Source organism: Castor canadensis, chromosome 2, assembly GCF_047511655.1.
Source record: "Castor canadensis chromosome 2, mCasCan1.hap1v2, whole genome shotgun sequence".
NCBI classification, from domain to species: domain Eukaryota; kingdom Metazoa; phylum Chordata; class Mammalia; order Rodentia; family Castoridae; genus Castor; species Castor canadensis.
The window spans coordinates 68961477-68982436 of NC_133387.1; the positions used below are offsets into that span (position 1 = coordinate 68961477).

The following is a 20960-nucleotide window of genomic DNA, read 5'->3' on the forward strand; positions in this document are numbered from 1 at the left end:
TGAGAAAACAGGGACCGGGCTGTTGTTTAGCTAGTTCAGCTCTATAGTTGACAATTACATTCTGGGGATTTTCTTTATGCTCTGGACTAAGGGATTGTTGTATGATTGTTTTTGGCTTCACCTACAGATTGTGGCATAGGAGGTTAGTTGTGAAGATAGGTGAAGTTTAATACAAAAGCTGAGGAATTAAGATCAGTTCAGTAGTGGTTTCCACGCATTCTGGCCTGATTTAACTGAAACCTACCTATCAGCAATACTGGTCCTATTCTAGGTAGGAAAATTTACAAGCCACAACTCACTTTTTGTTCACATTTCTAGAGCAAAGAGTCTTTACAATTTGGGGGATTGGTGCAACCAAGCAACAACTGAAATGGTTTAGGCTGTTATCTTTACTCCTTAATTTTGACCCTGCAACTCCCACTGGGAGGTGAATTTTTAAAATATTTTTTGGTGAGACTATGGTTTGAACTCAGGGCTTCACACTTGATATGCAGGTGCTCTAACACTTTAGCCATACTTCCAGTGCATTTTGCTGTGGTTGTTTTGGAGATGGACTCTTGTGAACTATTTGATTTTTCTCAGGCTGGCCTCAAACCATGATCTTCCCTTGTCTCAGGTAGGATTACAGGCATGAGCCACCAGCGCCTTGCAGATACTTTTTTTAAAGGGAATAGATTTTTGGAACATGTCAGCCTAGGGAAATAGAGGAGTATCAGCTTATTTATAGGCATAATAGAAATTGTTGTCTTCTCAGCAGCAGTAAACTTCTTTATAAATCCATCTTAACAGTGAAAATGCCAATGAATTTAAGAATTTTACCAAATGTATTTATACAAAAGCACTGTACTTTATTTAACTCCATACAAAATTTGGTGGTTAAAAACATTAAATAGATAATTAGTTTTAATTTGAAGATCATTAGATCAGTTTTTAAAATGTAGCTGTTTTACTTTGGTCACCTCAGCCATCTTTATGGCCCTTTCTCCTTTGTTACAAGCAGGTGCTGTAAACAGCAACTTTCTGGCTTATATCCTTCAGGAGTGAACGGACCTCTCCTTCCAGTCTCACTAATTCTTGAGCTTTATCTTCTAAATATTTTTGATTGTCCTCATATTTTCTTTCTAAATCTGTGGAAGATAAAACAAAAGTTAAGTTTGAACAATTTATGCTATGATTATCTGAAAACTTAGTCCAGTCAGTCCAGTCTTTCTGAGGCTCTATTTAAAACTTAAGACAAAAGGAGATTTTCATTTTTTAAAGAAAAACCACCTCTGGATGCTTAGTTTAAATTTATAAAACCATGATCCCAAGTGAAGAGACCTACCTTTCAGCAGTTGCAGCTTGCTGTTTGCCTGAGCCAAAAGTGTTTTTGCTTCATTTTGTAGCAGTTCAGCTTTCCTTCTGGCATCAGCTGACTCTTCAGTTTTTTTGGCAATTAAACTTTCTACTTTCTTATACTTTTCATCAAGTTCACCATCCAGAGTCTGCAGTTCGATGTTTAGACACAAAGAAGTGATAATGTTAACGTCAGTAATTTCATCTAGAAGCCATAGTATATTCATATAAGCTCCAGTCATGATAATATGAACTTTAGGACAGGCATTCTGGATTAAAGGACACCAAGGGTATTAGGTGTCATATTTTTAAGAGCACTTCAAAGAAATTTTGGAGTTTGCAGCAAGTCCTTAAGGATAAGCACTTCTCTATGGAAAAATTACTGTACGGAGAGCTACATAAAGTAGATTAGACATCAAAGAAAGCTCATTTTCAGGAAATGGAGGACCATCTGGATCTTCACTCATTTAGGGTTGTCAAAGACCTGACATCAGAAACCAAAGAGAAAAGGCAGCTATAACAAAAGATTTGGGAATTCAGGTTGAGATTGTAGCATATGCAAAAGTAGGTGAGGAGAGAATTGCCTGGGTTTGGAAAGATAGGTGCAAATGAATTCCTTTTAGAACACTGTCCAAACAGTCATTATGGAAATTCATTTTAAGAGATCTTACTCCTCTTTATTGTGATAAAAGGTCATTTTTAAGATGATCTCAAGCGGACTGCTAGGGAGATTTATGCCCTCAGAGCTTTGGGAAGCTACAGTAGAAAAGGCAGGTCTGATATGATGGGAGTGCTTTTCTCATTGTGTTCTTTTCCCAACCCAGTGGCTTAGGGAAAGTACTTTAATGTCTAAAATCTATAGTAACTTTTAGGAAAAATTTTAAATAGGAGGGAGTTAGAAATTAAGTTATTTAACAGTCTTTAACACCTTCCCCAAAGTTTAAAAAGGTATCTTTTTAAAGCATTACCTGGCTTATAGTTAAGTGTGAGAGTTTTCTCTGCTAAATATAGTGCCTTGCCTTCCAATAAGAAGCACGGGGTAGTTAGTGAGACTGAAAGGGGGTTAAGACTTGATTTCCTATTAGCTATTCTCTGTAAGGAACTATAAGCTTTTTCTATTCTCAAATGACTAGGTAATTATATGTCATAAAAGTCTTAACTGAAATATAGTACATAAATACAAGTTTGGCATGCTTATTTTAAGAAATAATTCCATTCTCCTAAACCTTTACCCAAGTTTGGATTTGAGGACTTAACTCATGCTTGTTGGACACTTCCATAACCGCTCCCATTCTTTCCCATCTGCATCTCTAGAGTGCTATTTTAAAATAGGTCATTTGAGGTGTTCCTGGTAAATGTTAGGTCCTTGTTCCTTAGTACTTCCAAGGAAGGTAAGGAGGAAAGTGGCTGCACCTTTACCACCTTAGCTGTGAGGTTACAAAAATTGACTTACCTTCCTGGCATCTTCTGCACCTTGCTTTACAGTATATGCGACTTTTTCAATGTATTCTGCCTCCCCAGAGTTCTGAGCAGCCTTCCGCTTAAGTTCCTCCACGTTTCTCTCTAGCTCGCTGATGCGCTGGGAAGCATTGAACAGGGTTTCCTCAGAAGCTGCTGTTTCAGATTCAATCTAAAAGATCATCCAGCAAGCCATCAGTTTAAGAAATTGTAGGAAGTACTATGACTACAGGTTTAGTGGAATATTGGAAAGGCTGCTTTGCCATTTTGTTCTAGACCAAAGGAAATAATTGAAAGTTAATTTCAACAAAACTTACATGAAGTGCCCAACTTTAATTCTTGCTATATAACATTATAGTCATACATTCATTCATTTATTCTTTTGGTACCTCTGATAATCTAAGCTGAGATTGAAATAAAATGTTTTTCTTACTTAACATTGAGAACCCTCTTCCTCCAACCTAGGCAGCCTGATATGTTGAGAAAACATTTTAGGAACACCTGCAAACTTTGGCCAAAGAACATTCACAAATCAGCAGCTGTGAGAAGAGCAATTTCCACATAGTCATCTTTTTAGACTTTCCTATCAACTCTGGCTGTTTAACTCTAGTGGTAGAGGTTTCAGCTAATTACTGAAGACACGGAAACTAGGAATTTTCTGAAATTCTTAAAAGCTGCTGTAGGATTATGAGGTGACATGTGGTCTGAGAAAGTTAGAGCTGGAAGCTGTAAATATTGAGAGTTTTTTAGGGAGCAGATATCTAGGCAACTGGAAAGCGTGCATATTTGATCTCTTTAAAGGACAATCAATAAACATTGTTTCTAAAAAGCTATGCAAAATAAGCTGTCTGGTCATGACATAATAACCAGTTTCACTGGGTACAAGATTAAAAGTGATCTTAGCCAGGCATGGTAGCACATATCTATAATCCCAGCACTGGGGAAGCTAAGGCAGGAAGATCACGAGTCCCAGGCTAGCCCAGGCTACAAATTGAGTTGGAGGTCAGCTTGCCTCAAAAAAAGAAAAGGAGAAAAAATGATATGTTCCACAGAATTAACTCTACTTTATTGTACTGAAACTAATGTCAGTATAGACACATGCTAGAATCCATAAATATTTTAGACCAAAAAATTCTCAATCTCATAAAGTTCTCCCATTAATTAACTTAGCATTGATGAGTTTCTGACAAGCTTTCACATATGGTTTAATTAGAGGTTTTCTGTTTCTTTGACCTAAAACACTTCCAATGTACCCAGAGCCTCTGAAAACCAGCTACCATATTATCTTGCATCATCACACCAAGTATTTCACCTATAATTTAGTATTCTCTAATTTGCTTTCCAAAACAGTAATTTTTATATACACTGAAATAAAGTTCAGTAAAATGTTAATTGCACAACTAAGAAATATGAACAATCTAGCCATAGGAAGAAAAATCAGAATACTTTGAGAGTTAAAATATAGTCTGGTGGGAAAATGGAATTTTTCTAAATACTTTTCTGGACAATTATCCTGAAGAAGGGGACTTTTGTATTTCCAGAATTTAAGAAGGAACAATGGCTGAGGACCTGGCAGGCTTCATCTCCCTGAGAGCAATAACAGAACAAAGGAATATAGGTTTATATCAAATAATGGCAGGAAAAGCATGTCGAAAACCATCTCCCAGGTTTCCAAGAGTGAGTGCAAGAACTGAAGGAATCACCCATTTAAGAAACAAACTTTCCTAAAGTTGGAAGGGAAAAATATTATGGAATTTTGTTTTCATTACTTTAAGAGGTTAAGAGGTTTTTTTTTTAAAAGAATGAACCATGAAATTCTTTGGGGGGGAAAAATTTCTTTTTGCTCATTTAAAAAAAAAAAGTTTTTTGCATACATTCTGAATAGAGCAGAGTGGTTTATAAGATCTCTGTTAAGTTCCTCTAGAATTGAGCATTGGGAATGGGCAACATCGATCTTTGTTGCTTCCCTGTGGTCAAAACTATAGTAGTTTTTATGAATGATTACCACCAACATGTTGTGACATTGGTCTTAATCACATGGGCTGCTTTAGGTTACCTTATAATAGTAGGACAGTTTTCTAAAAATACTGTACGTTCTGAATATATAGTTCAGCATATAATAACACCGTCATTTTAGATTGTTTATTAAACACAGTCTAATGCTATTTCCCGAAGGTACAGTTTATCTTTCTTAGGATTTTGGTGTCTTCAGAGTCCTTTTTTTTTTTCTCCTTGGAAACATATCCACTCAGTTTTAGCATTGTACTAAGGTAAAGTTCAGATTTATTTAAATTAATGGAAGTGTTTTTACTGTTGAGTTGTAAGAATTCTTGTTCATGGATAATTACCAAATGTACTTGCTTTTCTGATAAAGAGTATACATGGATGTTTTCTCCCACATATAACCTGACTGTAATATCTCACCGAAGTTAGCAGGTTCTGGGTTCCTTGGATATCTTCATCAGCTTGTTTAATTGCCTTCTCTGCTGCAATCTGGGCCTTTTCTGCTTCTTCTAGAGCTTCTTTTACCATGTCTGCAGTGACTTTCACATCTGTTGCACTTTTGCTGAGGAGAAGAATAAAACAATATTTGTTAACACGAAAAAGTCTTTCTTTTAAAGAACTGCCTTCCTGGTATCACCAGAGAGGCTCACACAGGTCATTCTTAGAAATTTCATTGGTTAAAGAAATCCTTTTTCATTCTACCAAATAAGCCTCCACATGTCATTGTGTCTTCAGATACCTGGCTTTTTTAGCTTCTTCTAACAACATCTCAGCTCTGGCAATGTCAGCAGCACTCTGCTGTAAAATAACCTCTACTTGAGAAAGGCTTTCTACTCGTTCACGGATGTCTTCTGTCAAATTCTGTAACTGCTGTGGGGTGCTAGGCATTTCCATTTTCAATACTTCATTAGCAACTGCTTCAATGCTGTCCAAATCAGCACCATCCTCTGAAAAGCAAAGGTGAGAAATCACGGATGGCTCAGTTCATTCAACCACGTCTGGTTATCCCCTATGTAAGTAACACCTCAGGGTTGCACCAACAGATGAGCATTTCCTGTGTAAGTTTATAATCTAACAGGGTTGAGATGAGATTTACATGTAGGAAAAAAAGTAACTACAGACCGTGAGTACCACTAGAATTTGCTGTAGGCTGTGGGTAGTGAGGGAAGACTTCACAGAGGATGAGGAACTGATCAGGTTTTGAAGGAAAATGGTTTGAAAGGCTACTTCTGATGGGGAGACAGCATGGGTGGAGCATGTAATGTAAAAGTCTAGCAGAGAGTGTGGTTCAGTTTGTGAAAAACCATAGAGGCCAGCATTTAAAGCTGGGACCTAAGGTCTTGAAAACTTTTGAGGTTGAAAGAAAATTTGTAAATATAGATATAAAGTGTTTAGGTTCCTTATAAATTACCTAAATTTAGGAAGTTACAGAAAGAGAATCCAGTTAAAGAAGCAGAATAGCATATTATCAATGAAGTCGTTTCAAATGTCAAATATGAAAGGTGATTTAAAAAATGAGGTTAAACTTCAAATGTTAGATCGTTCATTTTTAAGTTGTATTTTCCTTTTTAGATTGTCAAAGAATATAAATATGAACCCCAAAGGATTTAAAGAGAAAGTACATGTTCGAATGATGGCTTCCACAGGACATTCCCAAAGATATCCTTGACAAATAATGTTATTTTTAGCCATTCTCCCTTTTCCCTTCCTAACAGAATGTTGATTTTTTTTTTTTTCAGGGACCTACCTCTAAGGTCAGGTAAAATGATTGAATCAACATTAAATCCTTACTAGTCTGTCAATTATTGTAATCACATTCCATTATCAAGTGCATGAGGCTTCTTTCTGGTCTGAGATTTATGGGAATGACTTCCTAAAGGCAGCTGAGGAAGGTTTCCTCCCTTCTAAAAAGATACAACAAAGGTATGGAATGGTCTCTTCTTTGATTAGGCATTGTGTCTTTTTGTGAAGTTTGCAACTTTGTAACTATGAGGGGCTATCTTGAGAACAAAGCCGATATGCTCAAAATGGCAGAGCAGAAAGAATAAAAGTAAGTGCATCTTAGACCCATGAGGCTATTGTACTTTTGGATTTATGTGAGATAATAAACATCTTTTTTTGCTTGATTCCGATTTAGTTAAGTTTTCTGTAGCCTGAGCCCACACCATCTTTTCTGATGATGATTGAGCTATGATAGTAACACTCAGGATTCTAGAGATTTTTCTTTTTCTCTACAAGAACCTTAAGGTGCAAACCTGTTCCTCTATAGGTACAATATTCTATAACTAATAGAATTGTCAAGCTTTGGGGTCAGTGACAGAATAACAGACTCCACTTCTTTAAATTCTAATGATATTCAGTGTTATGTCTGACATAAGTTCTAAATTTAGTTCTCAAAGTGAATGCTTTTGATTTCTTGATTTGGGAATCCAAAATCAAATGCCTGTACCTGCATCACACTGGAGGTTATTTATATATATACACACATGGAGATATTTCTTAACATGGATATTTGCCTCACTTGGAACTTCCTTAGCTATAAAATAACATTTTTGGCAGTATCCTTTTAAAAGTTGATTTTATCTAAGCTGTAGATTCAGATTATGGCCTCCCAAACAAAATCTACAGGAATAAATGTCTAATAGTGAAAGTAAAATGAAAAAATTCCTTACGGGTCAAAAAGTCTCTGATTTGCTTGATCAGGTTTCTCAGGTCCTCATTGCTCTTGTCCACTTTTTCTTTGGTAGCATTTGTTTTCAACAGAACGTCCTGAGCATTCTGTTTTGCCTCATCTGCCCTCAGTTTTGCTTCAGAGACCTAAGTACAAAGAATAAATTACCTGTAAAACAATTTCACTCTTTCTAGGCAGACCAGAATGTTAGAAATGGTCCAAAAAATAATGATGAAAAACTAAACATTTGGAAGCATGTCTCTTGGAAACAGATTTCTCCCATTTAAGCAAGTATTGTGTTCCTATGTAGCAGAAAATGTTCTGTACACAAATTCTTATACAGTATTCCTGTATAGACAGTGCTAGTATTTGAAATTTTTCAAATTGTTTTTAATTGCTCTAAAGTACTTGGTGTTCTATAAAATGTCCCTGATCTTTTTCTTGGGTACCAACATAAATACTTCAGTTAGGAAGGTGTTTCACTTTATTTAAAAGAATAAATGCCCAATTTTTGTAGCAGAACTGGATGTATTCATCACCCTAATAAAGTAACACTGGCTATCTCAAATTATCAACCTAAGTTTGAACTTCTTGTTCCTAAAGCATGTGTTATTCCTGTAAGAAGCAAATACTTTATAAATAAAACCTTTCCATCTCTTTCCTTGACCTCACAAAAACGTGAACTTTCATACTTAATATTGAAATATTGTTTTAATTTTAGTCAGCATTTAGAATTGGTTTCTGCCTTTCAGATCCTCTAAATCTACAACTGAAAGCAATAAATAACAAACACTGAGGCATCCACAGAATTACCATCTTAGAGAGCTGCTCCACTTCAGCTAGGGCGCCCAGCACATCTCGGTCAAAGTCCATGGCTTTCTGCCAGGCATTGTGGGCCACAGTGACCAGACCACCACAGCCAGGCCCCCCACACTTCTTCTGTCCATCATCAGTTCTGCAGTTGGGGCCACCACAGTCAGTCTCGGAACAGTCAGCCCCTGGAGGCGTTCCACAGGTCTGCAAGGAGCCAAGGGTCAGGCACAGGGTTCATAGAGGGAATCTGCTGCAGAACAGCTGTGAAGGGCCTGGGTGGCCCCAGAGAATGTGCAGGTGGTCCTCAGCAAGGGTGCTTAGAAACACAGTGTGCAGGAGACAGGAGGGAGAGGAACGAGGAGCCCAAGAGTAGGCCAAATGTATTAGAATGTATGAACATTATCCACTTTATCAAGTTGGATTCTGCTAAGGTGACCACCAAAGAATGCTTCCTTTTTTTCCTAATGAAATGGATTTTTAAAAAAAAGATACTGAGCACCATGTTAACTGCTCTGGTGAATATAGTGACTGAGAAAGCCCATTATCTGGCTTTTTGGTAGATTTAACACTTAGTTAGAAATTATTCCACATAATAGCCAAGAGTAGTTTGGATGTAGTAAGTAGGAAGGAAGGTAAGATTTCAGTACCTGGAGATAGGAAAGGTTTTGCTGGCTGGTAGAATTTGAGCAAGGGAAGTGGGAGAACATTATAGATGTGAATGGAAAAAAACTGAATAAAAGTAGATGTAGCTTTTCCAAATTTCTACCACTGACTCACCCAGTCCTCCTTTCTCATCTACCAGAAACTTCTCAAAGATCACTCATAAATAAATGCAAGTAAGTGAATTACAAGAGTGCTACATGATGGAAAAGGCTGAGCAGGAAGAAAATTGTACTTTGTGCTTTTATGGGAAATGAAAAGCAAGATTTACTGCAATGAAAAGCAGCTACCAAAAGAGCAAAGTATTGTTTTTAAGAAATAAAGTATTTTTCAGTGGGTACAGTCAACTCTTTGTACCAGTAATTTTAATATAATACATATCTCTAATAACTAAAATAGCAGTCTTTCATATTTCTGGTTTACAGTACATAAAAAGCTTCAGAAAAAGTCATTCTGTGTGCTACAGAACATGAGTCCCAATCAAGAAGAGAACCTAAAACCTCATGGGTGCTGTCTCTTTTTTTCTTTTTTGAGGTATTGGGGCCTGAATTCATGGCTTGAGCCACTCCACCAGTGCTATTTTTGTGAAGAGTTTTTTAAGATAAGGTCTCGTGGAACTGTTTGGCTGGGCTGGCTCCGAACTGCAATCCTCCTGATTTCTGCCTCTGCAGCTAGGATTACAGGCATGAGCCACTGGCACCCAGCTCAGGGATGCTTTCTAAAAGCAGTCTGACAACACACTAGATCCTTTTTTTTCTTCCACAGACAGGTGCAGGAATGAGAAAACCAGCCTGGCTCTAGATGCATGTCTACAAAAGAACTGGAAATACTTAAAAGACACATAGGGACAAAAATCTATCTCTTTACAAGAAAATGACAGTACAGAGCCCATAGAGAGTTGTCACAGGATAATTAACAAAGACAAAAACAGCAAGAGAACTGGAGAGACTGATAAATGCTGGGGCTCTTACTGGGTAGAAAAGCCTGCAAAGCTCCCACCCTGCAAGCTGGAGGCACTCATTTGCAAGGTCACAGGAACTTACTCACCACCCACTCCCAGGTTGCCTTCTGTTACAAAGCTTAGTGTTCGTCATTGCAGTTTATAGAGATTTTGTGATGAGTGATTTTTTTTTTTTGTTAGAATTTGTAAGGAAGGACTCAGTCCTGAAAGGAAATAAGACTAAAAGAATTAGCATTTCACGTCTATGAATAACAACTTTACCTAATGTTAGGTGCAATTTATGCATTGCTCTAGGCCTTCATTTTTCCTTTTTCACTTAATAAATGTTGGAGATGTTCCTTACTTCCACCAGATGCTGTAAAACTTCCCAAGATAATATAAAACCTTGTAGGCATCAATAAAATTGGCCACAATATAGTGCAGACAGCATGTTTTTGTCTATTTTAGACAAAGTAAACAGTTGGGGAGGAAGGGTATTGCTAAGACAAAGTGGTAATGAAGCCTAAACCCTTCAGTCTCTAATACACCCTTCCTCTTACTCTTCCTCTGTCTATAGGCTGAGAAAATGCAAGCCTTATTTAAAAAAAAAAAAACCCACCTTCCAAATTCTCTCAGGTGTCCTTTTATGGAAAACAGTGAGGAAACGGGAAGAAACAGGGATTTGGCTTTCTTTTGGCCTTCTGCCTGATTTTCATTAAACACACTAACATTTCATTTGGCTCCAGAGTTACGTTTTAAAAGCTTCTAAGAATTTAATCTACTTTCTAGGCCAGTTCAGGCTTAATCTTCACCAGGTAAAATTACTGGAACAAAGAAATATTTTAGCTAACACCCATGGAAAGAATTCTTTTGCTCTGATTTTTTTCTTTTGGAAAGTCTCTTCCAGAATGATTCTAAATTCCTCCATTGAGATGGATTTCACACTTCAGATAGAACAAGGTAAGAAGGTCCACATAAAAAGGATAAAGTTTCAGTAAAAAGTCATTCGGTCAACACAACAGTGTGAGAACATAGTCACGATTCTTTGGTTGTACCACAGAGAACCAGCTGGAAGAGGAAGCATGCTGGGAAGCTCACACTATGTTGTTCTCGCTTGGTCCGAGGTATCCACACTGTGGCCCAGAGATCTGAGCCCTGGGGTTATTCCTGCATTCATTTGCACACTGCAAATTACAGACAAATTACAGACAAAGTAGGGGTTTTTCCTTCTAGAGGATCACAGAAATAAGGCCAAACCCCAATCCTTACCATCTCAGCAGCAGCTGAAAGATCGAGACTTTGTAGTTTGCCTGCGAGTTCATCAAGAAGGCGGGCTTGTTCCTCTTGCTTTTCCCTGAACTGGGACTCTCGCTCCAACACCAAGTCTTCTACTCTGTCTCGTGTGAGAGCTGACTGCTCCACAGTGCTGTTGGGGTCAGTGGTGGATGCATTCACCCTCTCCTCTGCCTCAAGAGACATCTGGAAGTACTTGGTAATACTATCCAAGGCACCTAGGGCAGGAAATGAAAATTGCACAGTTAATCTTGTACCCAGTGTCCTCACTAAGCAGTGTCTTCTGGCCCTGAATTTACTGAAAGTTTTAGAATGAAAATTTTAGAATTCAAGAAAAATAAAAGTAATGAAATAGAGCTTTCCTCTTGTGACCAGCAAATTAATTTTGTCCCATTAGCACCTGCTTGAGCTCTGGAGGCACTGGGGTGAAAAATGAGAAGGTAGGTCAATCGTGCACATGTTTCTACACACAGGCAAACATCTAGTTCTTTCTAAATAGCTGGTGTCAGGAAGCCTGCAGATTTCACGTCCAGATGATTTTTCCCTTTTCTAATTCAACTAATAACTGATGGCTAGTTTGTATATAAAATCAATGTAACATGCTTTGGCTTTAGGGACCTAGTAAAACAGAACAGCAACAACAACCCAATCATGCATGAAACAGAGTAACTAGTATGATCTAACATATTTCTACTTTTGCCTTCAGGAGAGGGTTCTGTACGGCCTATTATATCAATATATGAAGGATTTCCTGGCCAGCTTCTCCAGTTCTCATATTTCTTGAATGTGAAAGGATTTGCAGAATTACCAGTTTAACATTTTAATCATTCAAAAGAGCTTCTTTTCAAGAAAAGGCCAGGTAGTCAAACCACTAACTGGAATGGATCCCATTCTGACATAACTATTACCACTTGCCCTGTGGTGCCTTTGCTATGTCTTGGTTGCCTGGTGCTCCAAGTCCTGTATTGGTAAAACAGGAACTTTAAGTCTCATTTGTGCCAGAGATTCAATAAACAAGTTTTAAAACTATCAGAAAACATTTTTTCTGAAAGAATCACAAAAGGACAGACAGATGGTAAAATGTACTGTGCAGAATTGAGTTCTTCCATAAGAAATGCTCACCTCGAATATCTGAGTTTTTGATAAATTCCAGTTGTTCAGAAAGTTCTTTGACAGTGTTGTCAAGGTTTTCTGCCTCTACCTGTAGTGAATCCAGTTCTTTAGCTGTGTTATTGCTTTGTGAAGCTGTGTCAGATAATTTCACTTCTACTTGAGTCATCTTTTCTGTAACATCTTTGGTTAGTTTCCTGTAAAAAGAAAAGTAAGCTTACTTACGTAAATGACAATTGTAAAGTTTCATTATTACATTTTTTTTTTGAGACAGGATCTCATTTTGTAGCCCAGGCTGGCCTTGAATTTACAATCCTCCTACTTCCATCTCCCTAGTGTTAGGCATGTACTACCATACCTGGCTCCTCATTTTTACATTTTCTACTAATTCCCCATTATTTTCTGTGATTTTAAACTAGTTCAGTAATTTGTAACAATTCAGTCTCAAAGAATTGATTTTATACTCAAAAGAGATTCTATTGAACAACTTCTTTCTTCAAAGACTTTGAAGAAAAACACAGATGAACACTCAGCTGTGCTATGTTGGGCGGCCATGGCAGGGTTCCAGCTCCATATGTAAGGAGCTGCAAGACTCAAAAGACACAAATACTGCCAGTGCAGAATTATGCCTTCCAGCCATCCACCAAAAATGTTCTTCTCTGAATTTCAGAATCTTGTTCAAGATGAAACATGTAGAGAGGAAACCCTGCAGTGCCCCCATGAAGCCAATGGGAGCTACCCAAACCAGCTTTTCCTACATTCCCTGCAAGGTTTCATCAAAGGAGCCACCTTCCTTTCATTTTCCTTAAGAAAAGGGATGATCATCTACCGAGAATGAATGTAGCTTTCACAATATTTCCTTTGGAATCCAAACCCAACCTCACTTTGATCTGTATCTTCTTATCTCCAAAGCTGTACTGTAAGTATCTTTGTCTGTTACTATGTGTATATAGTGTATGGTGTCTGTGTGCATGGACATCACAAAGAAAGTAACACTGGAGAAGACCTTACCTCTGGGAATTACTAGTTTACCTAATTGAATATAATTCGGTATGATAGTCAGTATAAAAATCTGGAAAAATGGCAAGAGGTGCGTGCGTGTGTCTGTAAGGCCCTGAGTTCAAACTCTGGTACCACCAAATACAAAAAATAAAAATCTGTTAACAAAACAAAACAAAAAATTGGGAAAATGACCTAGGCATGGTGGCATGCTTTGCTGTCCCAGCTACTCAGGAGGTGAGGCAGGAGGATCACTTGAACTCAAGAATCTGGGGCCAGCCTAGGCAACACAATGAGACTGTCTTAAAAGGAAAACACTAACAAAATAAAAAACAGAAAATGTAAAGATGCTAAACACTTGGGGGCCTTAAAAATGTTATTTCAGTCTGAGATAATACCATGAATGACTCAGCCCAAAGAACAAGCACTTAATGAAATCATCCAGTTTGGAAGATTTAATTATTTTATGAACTCAATGACTTTTCCAAGCTTTTCTATAGCTTCTTTTTTCAGTATTTTGCTTTTATTAAACTGTTGATTCACAAAAAGCTTTCATTTCTTCTCACATCTCAAAAAATACTACAATTAAAAAAATCAAACCTAACATTTTAATTATTTATTTATTTGGCTTTTTTGTGGTGTTGGGGCTCAAACTCAGGGGTAGGTAAGCACTGTACCACTAAGCTATACCCCCAGTCCCACAGCATCGTATATTTTTAAGAAAGATCCTAAAACCTGCATCCTTGGATATTATGTTAAAAAAAAAAAATTGAAGTTAGTTTTCCTAAAATGATTATAACCTGCCTTATGAATAATGAGGATGAATAGAGCTGTCTCAGGAGTGCATTATCTCCTGGCAGGCCCTCCAAGGACACCAGACTTTTCAGTTCTGTCAGAGGTACTGGACATTCAGGCCAAGAATCCTTTTCCTAAAGGGGTTCAACCTCAGAACACAGCCTACTGCCATTTGTGATCACTGCATCTAAGAAGAGGTGTGTGTGTGTGTGTGTGTGTGTGTGTGTGTGCACTCTACCACTTGAGACATTACTCCAGCCCTTTTTTGTGTTGAATATTTTCAAGATAGTGTCTCCCAAACTACTTGCCCAGGCCGGCTTCAAACTGTGAGCCTCATGATCTCTGCCTTTAAGTAGCTAGGATTATAGGTATGAGCCACTCACTGGTGCCTGGCTAGAAGGCTTTGTTTCTTAATGAGGCAAATTCTTCTTTAAATGCATGATCACTTCATCAGGGACTTATAACACCTTGTTGAACCACATGATCTTGGGCACAAAACCTGAGGCTCTAAGACAAAACCTGAGCCTCTAGGACCAGTTACATTAAATCTACAAGATCTTGGGAAGGACAAAGGCACTTCAACTAATAATGTTACGTGTTGGGAGTCTTGCTTCTCATAAATCAAAAAGATAACAGTCAGTCTATCTGGCTTCTTAGACATACTGATTAAAGTCCCCCCCCACAAAAAAAATGTATGGTACTTCTGCCATGATGTCCAATCACCTTGTCAATGGATAAGATTTAGCTGTGAAACAGTTTCTTATTCCTGCCTAGATGATGAGTACAATAAACCCAGAGGACCAGGGAAAACAGACTTCACACCACTCCTGTTTTGTCCTTTGGTCTTGGGTCTTACTGTGCTGTTTATTTTTTTTGGGGGGGGGATGGGAGGAGGAGTCCTTTTTGGCAATGGTAGAAGTGGAAGATTGGAGGACAGGAAAAAAAGAGAAGGGTAGAAAGATGATTGCGGAGAAATTTGGCATCTTGCTTCAATTCTATAAGAATTTAGGCTGGCCTTGAACTCATGATCCTTCTATCTCTATCTTCTAAGTGACAGGATTATAGACATGAGCCACCATAACAGGCTCCGGAAATTTTTAATTAGATGAATAAGGCACTGGTCTAGTAGCTCAATGACTTACAAGCAAAATATCTTGAGAATAAGGAGCCTTATTTGTGGTGATGAAATTTCCCTAGTAAAAGCAATACTTCCAATAACAACGATTTAGATTTATAATGGGTATTTTAGGGGATTTTTGCAATTACATTATCATTTCAGAGGTCAATCCTTGTGTTACTCTATGGGGCAAAGGCAATTATTATCTGCCCCCTCCAAAGGAGAGAGAATGGAGGCTAGGGAATTAAGTGTGCCATTCAAGTTCACGGGCCACACTGAGATTCAATTATGGATCTTCTGTCTCAGATCCATTGTTTCTTCCTTCCTCCTGCCTTGGAGTGATGTTTGCAAAGCAGAACACCTGAAATGCAAATTTTCTATTCTGCAGCTTCCAGAATCCTGGTCCCCAGTGATGAACCTGCCCATGTTCACTCACCCAAATGCTCCCTGGTCATGACTGCTGGGAAAGGAATGGCCAAGAGTCTGTTTTCACTCACAAGACTAAGCAAACCTAACAGAAGCACCATGCCAGGAAATCTTTGTTGCTTAAAAGTTGAACAAACATTGTGAGTTGTTACTCGGCTCATTAACTACTTACTCTGCTTCCTCAAAAAGATTCCCTATGTTTTTCAGCGGCTCTGCTGCTGGGCTCTGGGCCAGGATGTCTTTTATCTCATTGACCTTCTGCTCCACTGAGTCCATGGTCTCCCGGTAAGGACCGATCACCCCGCTGATCTTCAAGGCCTTGGCTCTCTCCAGGAACTTGTGGGTCCTGTTGGTCAGCTCAGCAATGATCACGTCCCAGAGAGCAAAGCACTGGTGGCAGGGTGTGCAGTCAGGAAAGACCCCTGAGTACCCTCGGGTGCACTTGTCACAGCGAGGGCCCTCAACACCCTCCACACAGACACACTGGCCCGTGGACTGGTCACACTGCGGCGTCTCAATGCCCCGGGGGTCACAGTCACAGGCTGAAAGGGAAACAGCAGTGTTAGCTGATCCATTCCATCCCAAGCCTCAGTGACTAGGTTTGGCATTTAGAATCCTTAGTAACTGTTACATTAGGAAGGTGTCACCCACTGATGACGATTTACCAATGGCTCTGAGAGAGACTGCAGTAGCTTCCTCCAGCACACATGGCCTCAACCCTTGCCCACCTGTCTTAACAAGAGGAGTGGTGGTAATGTAAAGCTGATGGTACCTTCTTCTGAACACCTACTCCGTGCCAGACATCGTGCAAATACTTTATGTGCGTCATCCCATTAAACCTCACAGCAATCTTAGGGGACAGGCATAGTAACCAGATGTGGGGTAGAGCTAACATGAGTGCCCCCAAGTGTCACAGCAGGAGGAAGGAAAGGATGGCCAAGCCAGGAATTCGATTCAGCACTCCACATCTCCAAAGTTGGTACAGGACCTCTGGCCCATCTCTGCTTTCTTCTGCCTCAGACCAGGTCAGTATGGACAGTTCAGTTCACATTGTGATGGTGTGACCCATTTGATAGACAACACATCACAAAAGAGCTGTGCCTGATATAACTGACCCTATGTGGTCACAAAGAGAATAGTGAGTGCTCAGTAAAATGGAATGCAATGAACTTGGTGAGAAGAAAATTAAGTCTGAAAGAAGTCTTAAGAATTCACAGTATCTCATTTAAAGCCTTTCGACCATGTGCACTCTACTTTGTGGATGTCTGCTGCTGTGATGACCACCCTAACCAGCACAGGCTCATAAAATGTCAGACATGACTCAAGGGACTTTGGGAGCCATTCAGTCCTAAGCTGGTATTGGCCCAATATGGTTGGCATCTTATGCAGAGACAAACGGCACAGGGCAAAATCATACCTGGTACAGGTAAAAATGAGCATTCCTGGCCAACCGCTGTGGCTGGCATTACTTATTACAGTGCCTATGTGACTAAACCCTGCTTAGAGTCCCAAATTGCAGGTTACCAAATCGCTTTTCAATCAACACTTAACATTTTACAGTATTTATAGCATTTGAATAATAAAAGGCATACACACTCTCTCTCTTCTGGGAAAAGGTGTGACTAGTGCACCTAGTGAGCACAAGGCCTTGAGTTCAAACCGCAGTACAACAAAAACAACAACAAAAAAGAACCACCCAAAAAACCCATTTTCCATTCTCAGCATCAGCACAGAGTAAGTTGCACTTGAACAGCCTTTGCTAAATAAGACCCTAACCTTATGTATGGGCCCAGAAGGGACATTTATAAAACTCCTAAAAATACACTGTCAATTGTGGCAAAGCACAACAGACTCATACTCTTTCTGACATCTTTATACAATCTTTTCAATTTGCCTCTGAAGGACTTTTAATGGAACATCTTCCAGAACCAGTTGCACTGATGGTCTTGGAGCTGCTCATAACACAGCCATTCTCATGGAGGTCTGTGGCCTGGACCGTTCACTTGGCCTTGCCACATCGGGCTTTGTGTTGCTTATTTACCTGTTTATCACCTTTGAGTAGAAAGTCTGAGGACTCTGCTGTGGTTAAAACCATAAGCTGTATCTGAGGTTATAAAACCCCAATTATGTGGCCCTGGGCAGTTAGGACACTGAGTCACAGACTCCACATCTGTAAAGGGTGGGAATTATACCTTCCTTACAGGATTGCTTTCAGGAAAAATAACTTAATTCTAAAGTGCTTAGAAGAGTATCTGGGCTATAGCAAGCACTCAATAAATATGAATTTTAAACTTCTTACTTTAGGGCTGGGCGTGTAGCTCAGTGGTGGATCCTTTCCTAGGAGTTGGGAAGCTCCAGGTTCATTCCCCAGGACCATACGCACAGGACACACACACATGCACAGAACTCTATTGTAAGGCCTGTTTTTACTTTTATAAAAGCAATTTTAACTGTCATAAGTAAATAAATGTGAATTTTTAACTATCACTTTCTGTGTCCCTGCAAATGTCTGGCAGTCTCTTGTCCAGTTTCCCTGATTACATCTCCACTGGATAAAAGAAAAAAAGGAGTTGGGGGACAGTCTTAGGATTATTTTGTGTATTTGTCAGTAACAAGATTATTCAAAAAGTTGAAATTTATAATATTTCAGTGCAGAACCTTTAGAATTATAAAACATATTTCTCTTGGTATCCTGGGTTTTCAAAATTAAATTTTGAGATTTCAAAATTAAAACATTTTAAAAACAGATTATTTCTTTCTAAGCATGTTTGGCACGTTTCATTTTTTCCTACTTTTTGGAAGATACATACTGAACCAAGGCGACAACTGTAGATAACTAATTGTGATCCTTACACCATTTGGTCTCTCTATGTGCCTTGAAAGAAGGGTTCCATAATCAAAGTCAATTTGAGAGACTCTATTTCCTGCTCTTAAAAATTAAGAACAGATTTCAGCATATTAAAGATCCAGAGGAATTCTGCAGGAAAAACCTTGTTGTATATTATTTTCACCCCGCTATATCCCAAAATCATTTCATAATGGGACCTTGTTTTCATGGAATACCTACGGGCACCCCAGAGAAATAATGGGAAAGAAAGCATTACCCTCACCAATTTCTCAGAAGAGAACAAGAACTTAGATAATGCTGTACCTGAAGGGTTTACATTATTTAAAATTTAAGAATAGATTTTTTTGTATACCATTTGTTAAAACTCAGTTGTTGTCTATAAAGCTCAATGTTACCTGGGTCACCTACATCAGCATCACCAGGAGGGATTGTGTCCCCTACCCCACACGTCTTCTGATTCAGTGTCTAGATAGGACCCAAGAACTTGCATTCCTAACAAGGTCCCAGAAGATGTTAACGCTAAGGGTCCTGGACTTGATTTTGAGGAGTGTTGACCACGTCACCTTCCCAGCTGTTTCTGCCCATCTTACCTACGTATGTGAATGTGAGTGTGTGTAAGAGAGAGTGTGTGTCTCTGTCTCTGTGTGAATGTGTATATGCTAATACCCTTTAATGGGTGCAGCTGGAGCAGAATCACAACTTGGAAGCTTACTAATGTGGCCTGATGCACAAACCCAAGGCCCTATGTAAACTGAGGACCAAGTGACGGCATCTCCAACAGGTGACACTCCATGTCTGCTCCTGCCCTGCCAGCCCAGCCCAGGGGTCCGGGTGAGCAGCCCTATGAATGGCTCAATACACCACCCAATGGGGCCTACATACCAATGTCTCCCTTAGGCATGAGACAACTGAGGCTGATGCTGCACAAGTTCTTAATTTGCTTACAAAATTATTCCCTAGAGATCATGCAAAGTTACACTTCAGTTAAGTCCTGAATAGGTTTTTACTGGGTTCATGGCTGGAGCAAGAGATGTGTACACACAGTACAGTGAACTCATTTATAGTTTCTCTGAAAATTTTCATTTATTTCATTGCTAAAGGCATGTCTTGCTCTCATTCTATCACATGCATCTTTGAGGGCTCAACTCTATAGGTTCTTTTTTTTTTTTTCACCATAGGATTTAAAAGGCAGATAAAGTTTCCTTCCTAGCTCACCACAAAGGTTTTATTTGGCTCTGAAGAGATTTGATTCTCTCCAGAAGACAACTACCAGTTCAGCCAAACTGACTCACTCCTTTCCCCAACTGAGGAGTTAATCATCACTGGAAACATCAGTCCTGGATCTCTCTGGAAGTATACAAAATGACTGTGGGTTTTCAGTTGAGCATGGTGGTGCATACAGGAGGATCATGAGTTCAAGGCCAGCTTGAGCTCCATGGGAGACCCTGTCTCCAAAAACAAATAATAATAATAAAAAGGATTCCATTTTCATTTTTAAATACATTCTCTGTTCTGCAGGCAGTAGATGTCCTCCATGTTTACTAAGTTTTCTTATTTAAACCATGATTCCTAAGAGGTATACATGAAGAATTTTGCAACAGTTTTAAAGATGTTGAAAACATTAGCAAATCAATGCTAGAATGGGAAACAGTCTATGTTCCTATTTTTCAGACAGATCTAGCATTCCTGCTTTCCTTCCACATTTCCCTCTCTTCCTCTAGCTGTCCTCTGCCTCCAGAACAAAGGCCTAGCATTTAAGGCTTTTCATACTCTAGTAAAAGCAAATCTCCCTATGACTCCAGCTAAGACTGTTTCCTGAGGGTATTGTCCATAGCCTGGAAGCTACTTGTCCTTATTGTCCTTTAGCTAGGACAGTAATTTCCTCCCTTTAAATACCAGCTGTCAACAAGGAGCCACCAGGCCTGTGGAAAGGACAGGGAACTTAGGTCACAAAGGCCTGGGCTCAGATCCCAGCTCTCCCCTCACTAGAGATAACGTCTTTGGTCAAGTCACTTAACCTCTCTGAAGCTGAGAGTTGTCAGCTGAGACAAGAAGGTTCTTTTTACCCATATGCTGTTTATTATAAGCATAAAATTAAGAATGTTATTATATAGTATGACTAAAAGCACTTATCACTGAGCAGACTCTATAAATGGCACCAGAGGTAACTTTGTCCATGAAATCTTTCCTAACAACTCCAGTTCGATTTTGTTCTCTTCTGACAACTGAAAAGGTCTGTGCCACTCATTTCTTACTCTCTGCTATCAAGTCACTTCAATTTATACACTCTCTTTTCCCCAAATAGCCTGTCTCCTGTCACCCCCCAAGTACACCAGCGGCCAGTCAGTATTGGGTTAATATTCCAGCTTTCTGCTGGAAAATGAAATTTGCTTTGGGGCAGACCAAGTGCTGTGTACTAAGAATCAGGTAATGGGTTACCCATTGCTATGGGTCTTGTCTTCAAGAATCCGGGCTCTCCAGGATTTGCTAC

At 39.1% G+C, this 20960-nt stretch overlaps 1 protein-coding gene across 1 annotated transcript in view; it reads right to left on the reverse strand.

The window, feature by feature from the left end:
* Positions 1 to 827: 827 nt before the first annotated feature.
* Lamb1 (laminin subunit beta 1) overlaps positions 828 to 20960 on the reverse strand; it is a 68996-nt gene continuing 48863 nt past the window's right edge. The window contains exons 25-34 of the mRNA XM_020169259.2: positions 15794 to 16163; positions 12297 to 12481; positions 11151 to 11392; positions 8282 to 8485; positions 7470 to 7614; positions 5537 to 5744; positions 5218 to 5359; positions 2789 to 2965; positions 1325 to 1484; positions 828 to 1127 (exon numbers count right to left, since the gene is read on the reverse strand). Coding sequence (XP_020024848.2) covers positions 991 to 1127; positions 1325 to 1484; positions 2789 to 2965; positions 5218 to 5359; positions 5537 to 5744; positions 7470 to 7614; positions 8282 to 8485; positions 11151 to 11392; positions 12297 to 12481; positions 15794 to 16163 — 1970 coding nt within the window. The 3' untranslated portion in view covers positions 828 to 990. The remainder of the gene's footprint in view (positions 1128 to 1324; positions 1485 to 2788; positions 2966 to 5217; positions 5360 to 5536; positions 5745 to 7469; positions 7615 to 8281; positions 8486 to 11150; positions 11393 to 12296; positions 12482 to 15793; positions 16164 to 20960) is intronic.